General features: G+C 37.0%; 1 protein-coding gene across 1 annotated transcript in view; it reads right to left on the minus strand.

Moving 5' to 3' along the window:
- Positions 1 to 12,962, minus strand: part of LOC135465780 (intermembrane lipid transfer protein VPS13A-like) — a 94,870-nt gene that overhangs the window by 64,915 nt on the left and 16,993 nt on the right. The window contains 7 exon segments of the mRNA XM_064743121.1: positions 1,140 to 1,232; positions 1,903 to 2,061; positions 2,675 to 2,745; positions 2,874 to 3,065; positions 5,157 to 5,199; positions 5,977 to 6,020; positions 8,119 to 8,306. Coding sequence (XP_064599191.1) covers positions 1,140 to 1,232; positions 1,903 to 2,061; positions 2,675 to 2,745; positions 2,874 to 3,065; positions 5,157 to 5,199; positions 5,977 to 6,020; positions 8,119 to 8,218 — 702 coding nt within the window. The 5' untranslated portion in view covers positions 8,219 to 8,306.

The following is a 12,962-nucleotide window of genomic DNA, read 5'->3' on the forward strand; positions in this document are numbered from 1 at the left end:
TTACTTTTTGACATCATTAAAGCCTAAACCCACATGAGTCTTTTGTCCCCATGGGGTTAAAAAAAAAAAAGAACAAACACTTCTAGGCCATTGCACCTTTGCACATCACAAAGTGAACAACATTAGCAACATATACATACGTGTCCTGTCACTTTGCGAAAAAACTACAAAAATACTACAAGGCCTTTTTGTGTTGGCAAATGGGATATTGATATAAGTTCAAAAGCTCTCGAGTGTTTTAGGTTATTAACACTAATGCACTGACAGAGGTGCTGGCTTGGTAAATGTTGGGTTTTAGAACATTTACAAAAGTTACAAAGAACCAGAGGGAAATTAATATACATGTACAAACAGATTTACTAATGACATCTTCCAGTAAGCTACAAAGCCTAAATCAATCACATCTCACAACAGCTGTTTTATGTGACAGACACACTACATATACAGGGAATTCTGCACAGTCACCATTGGCTTGAATATGGTGTTCTGGTGATCCGCCGGTGCATGTTATAGTTTTTGTGACACTTGACAATCCACATGCCCACTGGAGGCCAAAGTGATATTTTCGGCATATTTAGAGTGCTTAGGGCATTAAAAGTTAATAATGGGTAACTAGAATCTTTGAGAGTATCAATAAAAGGTAAAAATGCTCTAGGTTTTTTTTTTTAATTACTGTAATTCTTCAACCTTTTTTCGTGTTTGCAAGGTGATTAGTCAAGCATATTCCGAGAACGTTATTCTGCAGACTGACAATTGGTTATCCCAACCAATGTAATTTTGTCTTAGAAAGCAAATTAAAAAAATGCAAAAATCTCACTGAAAGTTGCTCTTTCACATGCGAAACGCTTGAGGAATTAGGGTAACCTTCAGAAAGCATTTTTTTATTATAAAACCTATTACACTGCAGGCTGGAACAATAGCGTCTTAGCAGGCAAATAGACCTGACTTGTACATACAATCCACATGAAGCTTCTCCAATACAAAAATGGCCTCCTAATGTCCCACAAATGTGTTTAGAAACATCTGCTCCAAATGTAAACTGTTGCCAAAGTAGTGCAGTGTGTGCATGTACATGAAATGTCCCCTGTAATCCACATATGTCTCCACAGAGCAGTAAACAGTGTATTCTATATCCTTACTCTCCAGCCGTCAGTGTTGAGCCTGGACCGCAGTAAGTGCTGCTCAGGTATATACGGGTTCCAGTAAACAGACAGGCCATTTAAGTTCACCATCTGTAACAAACATAAAACTACTCTATAGCAACAAAAGCAACACATTTTAAAAGAATAATGCAGAAAAGGGGCTTTGTTGCGAGCCAACATAACAGAGCAGGGTATATTCTATCATGTGATCTAGTTTATTTATATAAAATACTATATTCTAAAACTAATGTTCTAAATTTTATATTTTAGAACTAATCCATCTTTTGTTTTGTTCTTCTGGATGGGTACACACTTAAGTTGTATTTAAGATAAAGGTTGTTTAATTATAAAGGCACACTGCATTGACCATCACAGACAGTTCACCACCAACAGATAGATAGTTTGGCTTCACCTTATACAACACTCCAGCTAACCTCCAATAGACAATGTTAAATGTAGTATGGTTTCACTTTACGGAACATGCCAGGTGACCTCAAATAGACCATGCTACATGTAGCCTGGCTTCACCTTAAGTAACAGGCCTGTGGACCTCAAATAGGCCATGCTACATGTAGCCTGGTTTCACCTTACGTAACATGGCAGTGGACCTCAAGTAGGCCATGCTACATGTAGCCTGGCTTCACCTTAAGTAAGAAGCCAGTGGGTCTCAAATAGGCCATGCTACATGTAGCCTGGCTTCACCTTAAGTAACATGCCAGTTGACCACCAACAAACAATGTTACAAGCAGTTTGGCTTCACCTTATGGAACATGACAGCTGAACTTTCCTCCTTGGCCTCTTCCCAGCTAGAGTTGGTTGTGAATGCAGACACCCTCTTCAGCATGATGCCACAGGCAAACGGGTGGTCAGCATTCGTCACTGTGTCCTCATATCTGATGTGGATGTTTTCTACAGACACCTGAAAGTCAGAAGTAGAATCTTAATTCAGGTAGGTGTATGAGGTACATGTAGGAATCAAACAACTCTCTTAAAAGAATTAAATGCCAACCTCGGCGAAACAAAAGGACTTAACCTTGTAAGGTACATGTAGACAACCAACAGAACCAACACTGACATCCTGACTGACATCTTTCTTCTTTTTCTCACAATACACTAATCTTTTTACTTCAAAATGGTGAGAAAATGGTGAAACTACAAAACCATGTATTCAAAATCTGGAAAAAACTCTTCTTTTGGGCACATTTTTCTAAATCATCCCTGGTCACAGGTCTGTCTGCACACACTTTGATACAGTAAGTCTGTTCTCTTGTAGACACCATATTTCACAACCTCTAGCCAAGGTAAACAATACAACCAAGTCTTACTAAGTGCAAGCTTAATTTTATCCAAATGACTCGACCCCGGAAGCTATAATCTTCAAACAAGCAGCTTTAACAAAGAGCCTTGGAAAGATTGAGCCTATAGCTAAAAGACAATAAAATTGAACTTACTCATTATTTTTGCACTGACATGAAACAGAGATCCAAAACCTAGCTTATGTCTGAGATAATCAAAACAAATTCACCACCCACCTGTAGGTTATTGATAATGCTCGCTGTAAGTTTCTCAACAAAACCCAAGTCTTCTGATTCTGACTTCTCAGCTGTGTTAAAAAAAAATTAAAAGAAAAAAATTATTTTTTTTCATTTTCAATTGCAATAATCCACACCTCAGTATTTTATACTTTTTAATTTTTCCATATTTATTCATGAACACGAACATGATACTGACCAACACTGAGGATAGCCGATTGTTCCAGAGCCTCCAGTTTTTGTCGTTTGATGGCATTGTTAAGACGCTCTTCTCTCTCTGGGTCATATGGGTGGTCAGATATGGGTCCCGCTAACACATATACATCATTCAAGGTCACCAGGATACTTTTTTGGAACAGGCTCAGCCAGGGAATGTCCAGTTTTATGTACCCTGAATGATAAAACCACGTACACCTATGTTCATATTCAACATTTTGTACACTGCCAAAACAAGACATGTACTGGATAAGTTTCAAGAAAAGTACTAAAGACAACCATGAAGACAGTGGATCTTTATATGCATCATGAAGTGAAAACTTACAAGGAAATCCTGAAAGTATTAAAATCCGTTCTTGGCTGAAAGTGTTTATAAACAGTCATTGCAAGGATAAGAAAATATACCAAACAATTAATAAAATGTTGAGTACATCTGAGCTCATGAAGCTTTTGAGTTTGACTTCTGCAGCTTCTTAGTCATGTCATATAGACTGTATGCATATAATTTGACAGAGAGAGAAATTTGATAGGTGATGAAATACACATATTGTATACATTTTCCCCCCAATGATAAGAAATTAAGTTAACAGCACAGATCTAAGGAACCTTCACATCAATATATAACTTTCTTAAGGAAGAACTACAACTAGATCTTAAAGGTTTAACCTGGATTGTCACTATAGCCCAGAAATCTTCAAAATGACAATTTTGATATTTGGACATGTCTTCACAGCCAAGAAAGTTGCATAGTTAATTAGTGATATAACTTCCATCCTGCTGCTGAAAATAACGGCGGACCAATTTAACTACTGAATGGAAAGCTATGTCCCTTATTCTATGCACCTAGAATCCTTGACTATTTTGTACCAGTTAGGATACCATAATGGCCAGCTAGTAGTACAGCACTGGACTTTATTGCTATATTTCAGGCCATTGCTCCCTCCATGCATGTGCTCACCATTGCTTACACTGAAGTTCAAACACTAACATGGCCAGAGATCATTCGTTGTGATCATAGTAGTTAGCTCAAAAGGAATGTGACAGCCACTGGATGAACTTGTTTTCTAAGAACATCTGCCTACATACTTGCACAGATGGATCATGCACAGATGTGCATTGAACTCTTTTCTTGAAGTTAAACAACTGATACAGGCTCTATCATGAATGCCACAATCTTGTACAGTGACTTTCAGAAGAGAGGTGAGAGGTTGTAGACTTTTTTCACTCACCAATGATTCGGCCGGGTGAGCATTGTTGGTAAACATTAATCCATACACAAGCTGTTAGATTGAGCTGGGCTAGATTATCACAAATGTCCCGTAGGTAGTTATATGCCTATTGTATTTGATCTGCATTTTGTGAATGATAAAGTCCATATTTATGAGTCCATGGGTTCTTATCAAAAAATATTTCAAGTTTATTTGGAAGGCAGTTTCAGCACTGAAGTAATATTTGGTGATATTTGCATCTAAAAATGCACTTTCTGGGATAAATCATTAGTGCAAATACAGTACTAATTAAGCAGCTACCCATACATCATCGGCAAATGCAGATGTTAAAGGCCACCTTGTCATGTTTATCAATTCACATCTCCTCCACCAGTTACACCTGAACACATATTACCACCTCACCATACTCAGCCAGGAAACCAGGTGACATTTTTTGTCTCCATGGTACAGCATTTGCTGATCACAGTCTAGCCAGTTTCCTACTGCTTGAGTGAGGACTTCCCATCGATCAGACATGGTTCAGTCTCCCCACTGATAAATGTCAAATGCCACCATCGTCCCGGAATAGCCATCAAAATTCTATTGGATCTTCCCTAACTGGGTTCCATGTGGCTGCTTTATGGAAACACATTACCCACAAGTTGGTCAATTTCCGGGTTAGTTCATGAAAGGCTATAGGTGCCCATTAAGGTGAGAGCTGCTCCATTCTAAAGACAAAGTTCTCTTCTTGGAAACCAATCTGCCCAGAGAGGCTAGACAATGGGCAAATTTGCTATCACTAGATGCACAGAAAAATTGCTTAAGTAGGGGCAACAACACAGAATGACAATCAGGTTTATGTGACAGCATGTAGGCTGAAAGTAAAATATGCAACAAAAACAAATCCACAAGAAAAGGAAAGTCTGAATAAGATTTTCAAGAAAACATTGCAAATTGTGAGTGAAACTACTGAGGTTCATGCATGTAGAATGGAGAAATGACTTCCTAAAAGTGATGGAGACACTTCATCATTGCTAGAAAATACATTCTACACTCACCCACATATCCAGCTTTTACTTCAATCGGCAAATCCAAAGAGGCCTGTAATACAGATGAAAAATGGATTTGCCAAATGAGAGTTTCAACTAATTCATGTCTCATCTGCCCATTCACAGAGATGACGTACATTACCAAATCAATACTTCACAATGACTGCTTCTGGATTGTCTTTCTGACAGTGGAGTGACACAAGGGCCACTTGGCTCCGTCCAGGGGAAATTTGAGGAAACCACAGCAGTTTTGTTAACTTCATGGCATGACAAAACTCAATTTTTTTGTTACCTTTATGCTTGTACAAAAAAAAATATTTTTGACAGCTATAAAATAATTCAATGGGTAAATGTTTTTCACTTCATCTGGGAAGAAAATGAATATGTAAATGGTGAGCAAAACTTTGACATATATAGAAAATTTACATGAGAGCACCTCACTCTGAGACAATACTAATTCAGATAAAGAAAAGGATATCTGATAGTGTTTTGCCAAAAACCAGATGCTATCCAAAAGGGGAAGGTACATGTGATTTTGCTTCTATCAGCCAAGTGACAGTTTTGAAAGGAACTGCAGGGAATACATCAATTTTCATGTAATTAACCACATACATGTAACTAATCCCTAAACTTTCTGACAAATTAAAAGACTTGTTTCAGTATCGGAAATTACACTGAAACTAACATATTCCACAAAGCTGACCACAATTCATTCACAAACTCGTAAACTTGATGGCTTAGAGCAGACTGTTTGAAGATAATGTAAACTACGCTTTTAAAGCTGGGAGTTGAAATGTGTGTGGGAAGCCTTTATAAACATAATACTCACCAATGCCTCTGGTTTCAACTGAAGGTCCTTCAGCTCAAGGTCACCTGGTCACGAAATGGAACACATGATCAGAATACAAAGGCACCTCTAATCAATACTTGTGTAAACATATCCTGAAAGACCATTACTCCATTATCCTTGTGTAGGGACTTTTGCTTCATTACACTGACCATAAGACAGAATTTATGTTGTGCATGAAACAGCTGTAGACATAATAATTACGGAGCGGACAGGAGGACACAGACAGTGTACACGTATATCATGCTCCTCCACAAATCATGAAGACAGGTAGATGTATAATAGATCTGCTACCTGTACTTTGTCTGAGAAGTACTAAACAATGGCCACTGACAAGTCAGCCATGTTTCCCAGTCTAGAAAACGGACAAATGTTACCGGCACACATGGTGCGTGAAAATGGCCCAAAACTGAGTTCATGGCTACATGTAAGTTGCAAATTTGCTTAATTCTGAGAGTGCTATATACTGGTTTTTCCAGGCTCAACTGCAAAAACCCCTAATTTTCCTGGCTTTTCAAGGTTTTCAAGGCCATGTACTAACATTTGGTTTAATCTATAGGCTACTTAGATTACCTTTAATTACCTCAGATAAAAATCTTGTGACTGTTTTAGAGGCTGTCAAATTTTTAATACAGAGATGAGCAATATTGATCATAATATTTTAATTTCTACCACGGTATGCATATTAAAGAAAGCCGTCAATCCAACATCTGAAACCTTTGCATTAAAGGAATGCATGTCTGCATGCAATGAGGCATAGCAGATACAGTATATGATTGTAAGATACTGCGTACACGTATACTTAAATGTCAGAAATTCTCTCATACAAATCCCTCTTTAATTAAAAAAATGTACATTTACATGCTTAGACATGCTTATGCAGACACACATGTAGATTATGTTTGTAATCAATGTAAAAGCACTTCATCCTATAACACAGATTGACATCACTAGCAGAAATGCAACAATTGGGAGGTCATATCTCATGAGAATTCAGTTGCCAAAAGGATTCTATGCAATGTACATGTTGGTGTCCACCCACACAGTAAAACACTACAAGGCCAGTCTGCTTCAAGGCCTATACACTTCAGATATAGCTGTCCAAGCAATTAACTCTATGAGCATTATCCAGAGAACAGCTTACTGGCTCCTGTATGTGAGTATGTGTATACATGTATGTAAATCTGCTGACAGCTAGATCAATACAAATGCATGGATAGTGATCTGCATGGAATAGTTCAATAGTTAACGTCAAACATTAAACCAGCAGATCAAGAAAATAAGCGATTTAGTTACATGTGGTATCGGAGAAAAAAGTTTGCTGCTTGAGCCATGCAAATTCATGACAAAGACAAATAATACCCATGACAGATATCCACGATAAAAACAAATAATATCCATGACAAAAACAAAATAATATCAATGACAAAAACTAGTAACTCTTCAACCTTTTTGAACGTTTGCAAGGTGTTTATTCAAGCATATTCTGAAGGCATTATTCTGAGGTGACTGATAACATTATACTTTTTGTGAAGCCCTGTAACTTGTCAATCCAACCAATATAGTTTTTGCCTCCAAAAAGTGTGAACATATTGCACTAAAAGTTGATCTTTCATACGTAAAAAGGTTGAGGAATTAGAGTATCCATGACATAAAGAAATAATATGCCATAAAGGTCCTGAGCATGTTGCAAATCCGTAGACTTGAGGACTGAAGCCTATATGTGGTACAGATATATCAGTAAATACCATGCACTTGTATATGTAGACAACTACCAGCACATACATACAGGCCAACAAAAATATCTCAGTGTTCTTGCACAATGGGGAACTTGTAAAACACCCTCCTGTCTGTAACAATTAAATCAGTCCAAAGCTATCAGCTTTCCTTTCTTTCCTATATTATGACGCAATTGTTGGTGTACTTGTGTGCTCATCAAACAGCCAGGTATGCACATGTGCATTGCAGTCAAAGAAGAAAATGTGTTGTTCTGCACTTGTGTAGCTCAGCCATGAGTCTCCTATTATTGTGTAATATGATGCTGAATGATTCATTTATTTCCAATGCTATACATCAGATTAACTGAATCTTTGCCCTGAATTTCCACATATTATTTATACTCACCATTAAAGATGCTGAACTCCAGGTTCTTGGCATCCAGATTACTGATATATTTGCCTAGGTACTTGTTAAGAATGTTGGATACAATATTCTTGAGAACCATGATGGAAGCTGGAGCAGTCAATCAGGGGTCGGTGAGGTCAGCTTAGGTCAAGGGATTGACAATCTTCTTTCATACTCTTCTACATTTTCTGTAAATAGAAGCAACAACCATTTCAGGAAATTCTCATCAATGTAAGTTAAATAGTTTTCATAAAGCTGTGAACTCAAAAATTATTTCAGATTTGAAACCATGAAAAACAAATGTCTACTGATTGATAAAGCAATGTGACATTTGACTTGACACTGTATACAGTATATGTATGGACCAGCCCTCAGTGCTAGGCACCAAGCTCACAACTGGTGCACTTTTGGCAGGTTTCTAGCATTCCACTAGCAATTCATCTGCTTTTGAGTTACTGCAGCCAGCACAAGCTGCAGGACAATGGCAACCTCCTAGCTGCACTCAATAGCATTTTGACTGGGACCAAATGTCTGGTACAGTACAAAACTATACAGTACCTAAAAATTTACCAATCATGTAACACAGAATCTTAAAAATTATTTCTAGGCTTAAGCAATGGTCGTAGGGTACTGCAATCAGCCAGTGGCATGTATAAGCACTTCCCTACATGTACCAATTTTAAGGCGTAATGAAGGCTTACTAAACCATGGGCAGTGGATGCTACTTTTATACCCACGGAAAATGAAAACTTGAAAATGTTAAAAAGTGTAAATCATGTCATTCCTTGGTTTACTGACATGTCTCCTTGATGAGATATCCATGCACTAAACACATTCTACAGTTATATCATGATGGTATGTGTTTGATTTTTATCACCATTTAATTCCAATGACAAATGGTTCTCATGGCTGTAGGCAAAAATTAAAAAAAAAAAATTAAATTAACTCCCATTTAGGTCATTCACAAACAACAAAAAATTCACGAATCAGATGTGCCCCATAAATAGCATGATCAACTATGAAAGGTATAAATTTCCAACGTGAACTCTATGCCACTGGAGTACAAACAATTTAAATTGTGGCAAGGCAGCTAGTGTAATGGAAAGTTTTACTCCACATAAATGCAGTACTTGACGAGTGGATGGCATTCAAATATAGCCATCGTCGACTTCAATGCCAAAATGGAGAGTGATACAAAACCTACAAAGTATGAGAGCTTATTCTTTATGCTGCTCTCAGCAAACTGGAATAGGACAACAGAAAACAGATCGATCAACGAAGCCCTTGACGGGGAATTTGTCAAGATTTAATGAGTACTGAAACAGACCTTAATTATCATGCCTGATATCAAGCTGTGTTAAACAAAACTGTCGTCACTGGGTGAAAACAAAAATAGGATTTCTGGTATTTCTAAGCTTCAATCTACATGTGATGACACCAAAAATTCTTTTATACAAACTTAACAACCTTGAAAATGTGTTCTGCCTGTTGGATGAGTAAACCAAATAGACAAAATCTAACACCCATGCTACCATACTATAAAGCAGTACTTTACCCTTGCACTCTGTCTTCTTGTGTATCAAATTAGACACTTATACACATAGCTGCTTATAATGTAAGCTGTTTTCTTGAATGTAAGTTAACAAAGAAACCTATACAATATCCTAGTAGAGACCGCATGGTTACTTACTTTTATCTTCAAGCTCTACAGTGCACAAGCACATATGTATGTAGGATTATTGAGTAAATGGTACAGACCTACACTTTACTATACATCTCTATTATTGCTGCAGAGTATAAGCTACAGCTGATATCCTGTAGGGGGCTTTGAAGTCTTTTCACTTCAAGAATTGAGCCAGCAGGATTTTTAGAGAGATATTGAAGCCGTAAGTTACGACGACACATTGTGATCCCAGTTGACAGACTAGCTGTCCTGATCATTATCAGTGTTCAAGAACTGGCTTCATTGCAGATTGACATGAAAATTACCTATCTCTCAGACATGGACATGCCTCATTGTAAGTGGCTGGACCAGAGAAACTACAGTGAAGAATAAACAGCCAGAAATTTAGAATAGGATCAAGGTACGGCAAATGACCTAATATTTCATCCCAAAAAGTCCATCTTCCAAGGCCAAAAAATTGTAATAAGATTTTAACCATTTTATCATGTTTCTTGCTCATCTGTAGACTATTAAACTTCTCTTCTAGATATTACATAACATTTGCAACGCAGTTCACGCCTTTGTTGGCCACTAGAACTCTATGCCATGTGTCTCTCTTGGATCGGTTTGGGGCTCTTATGGGATTAAAGATATTCCAATAATAAACAAAAACAATTAAGACAGATGGTGCTGATAATTACACCAACTGTACTTATTCATGAGTGACGGGTCACCCTGGTAACAGCAAAATGTGCCAAGAAGTGAGCAGCCAAAATGTCATTCGTAGAAGAAATATCAGTAATTGACTACGTACACATGTACACTATACTCTAAATACCAAACCAAACAAATCTTTTTATTTATTTATTACACAACATACAGGAAAAATGTTACTATTTAAAATGCTGTAAGACTTACATTAACATCTCACAACAAAAACATATTCCTGGGATATAATACTGTATCCCAGATTATTCTAAGAGTGAACATATAGTACTCAGACACATATAGGCACAGTCTGGACAAGTTTGCTAATAATCACCTATATCCCACAGTTCTAATGTACAGTATACACTGGTGGAGTGCATGAATTTATGTTGAACACTGTCAATATTTACACTATATCCACATGTCTTGTGATCAACTAATAAACTTCTAATGCTGCACACTACATCAGTTTTACATGAAACCTTCAGGTCAATTACACATATCCTTTTTCTTTGTGAAGTTCGTGAAAGAACTTGCCAGCTTGTTACACTGCATGTTTTAGGGGAAAGGCGTCTGATGACCTTATCAAAGCCTGAGCACCTTGAGACTCTGAACAGACCATTAAGGACCATCAGGTAATGACCTGAGGATAAGCTCTTACACCTCCCACCTGAAATATGAGCCACCTTAATAGCCATGTCTATACCCAACACTTAAGAGACACTGGCATCATCTTGTCAATGGCCAACCTACTCTACTGGCAATTCAGCTGCTGCTTTAGATGAACATCTCATGTTATGCACACTATTCAAGTCAATACTCAGAAGTACTGTATAAGGCCTAACATTTTGCACCTAAAAGTGCCTGTTTAAAGACAAATACATGTCATAAATGGTTACTTTTGGTGCTGAAAATTACTTTTTTCAAGAAGCAAATCTTCAAACGCATTCATAACTTTAACCTAAATCAGGTGTTACAATCTGTAGATTGTATACCAAACAGAACGGGGGGCAATGGTAATGGGCAGGGTATTTTCTCTTACAACATAATATTATCCCATAATGCCTGCGTTTCAACTTTATTGACATTAAAGGCAGATTTGGGGCATATACATACTCATGTAGCCAAGCAGCATCACTGAGAGCAAGGTAAAACCAGGATAGAAAGTAGCTTCATGTGCTAATGCTATGAATCAATACCTGAGTGCATGACAACATTATCCAGTCAGACGTCCAGTATCAGTGTTGTTTATATCAGGGTTATATTACAGATAAGGCTAATAATAATAATAATAATCCCTGACCAGGCACAGCCTGCAGGTGTGATTAATATAAATACATATTATATACATATACATATATGTACCTACCCAACTGATGTTTGCATTTAATACATATACTCATGCAATGATCAGTACCAAAAGGTGATCGAGTAAACACTTCTCTAAACCATAATGAATGGAACCAAGAATCATAATGTACTCTCAAAGCAATGGTCAAAATATTGATATCTGTCCTAGTACAAAAGTCACATGTTATCATGTTGGTTTTATTAATATTCAGTCATTAACCCACTTTAATACACTAAATGTAATTGGTTGAAACCTTGCTTCCACAGAAAATTTGTACATTCTTAGCTTTGAGTCGTTATGGCGTAGACAAGAGTGTAAGCCTTTTTTTCCCCCATTTCACTCAAGATGGTCAACAGATGTAGACAAAAAAACCAAAAAAAAACAAACAAAAGTAAAAAGAAAAAATTCTCACTCATCTTTCTTAACATAACACTTTTCAAATTACAACTCATGGAATCCCAAAATATGTAAACATTGACCTAAATCAAAACTGATTTTGAGGAAATGAGCAATGATTTATGGCTAAATACTTAATTTCTTGCTTCTGTATTATGGTCAATTCATTTTATCAAAGAAACATATGGGACAAGTTGGCCTCCATAACATATACTATGTCACATGATAACAAAACAAACCCTACACTGCCCACATGTAAGCCCCATGTGTAGCCGCTAAATGCCAGGTGGAGGATGACAAGTTTCTTGAATATTCATCTCTTCCACCATACATTTTCTTGGAAATAACACAAAAACAAATAAATAAAAAAGCTTAATAAATAATATATAATGAACACGTATGTGCAGGAGGTAAAATTATACTAGGTTTTTTTTTTTTTTTTTTTTAATTTCAGTTCATATACATGTAGGCCCAAGGACCTACATACAGGGCAGATAACAGTGTGGACTGAGAGAGATCTGAACAAGAAATACAGTTCCTGTACCATGAGTCTAAAGTTAGATTTTCCTTTTCAAAAAAGGCTGATTATTTGTAGAGTGAGTTGGATACAAATTATTATCCACAGACATTTGCAATAAACATCCATCAAAAAAAGAAATAAAACTGCTGCCAACAGTTAAGTGGCTGCCCACGTGTCAGGTTTTAGTACTTGTAAAAATTGGAGGA

The sequence above is a fragment of the Liolophura sinensis genome, chromosome 1, assembly GCF_032854445.1.
Source record: "Liolophura sinensis isolate JHLJ2023 chromosome 1, CUHK_Ljap_v2, whole genome shotgun sequence".
Taxonomy (NCBI): domain Eukaryota; kingdom Metazoa; phylum Mollusca; class Polyplacophora; order Chitonida; family Chitonidae; genus Liolophura; species Liolophura sinensis.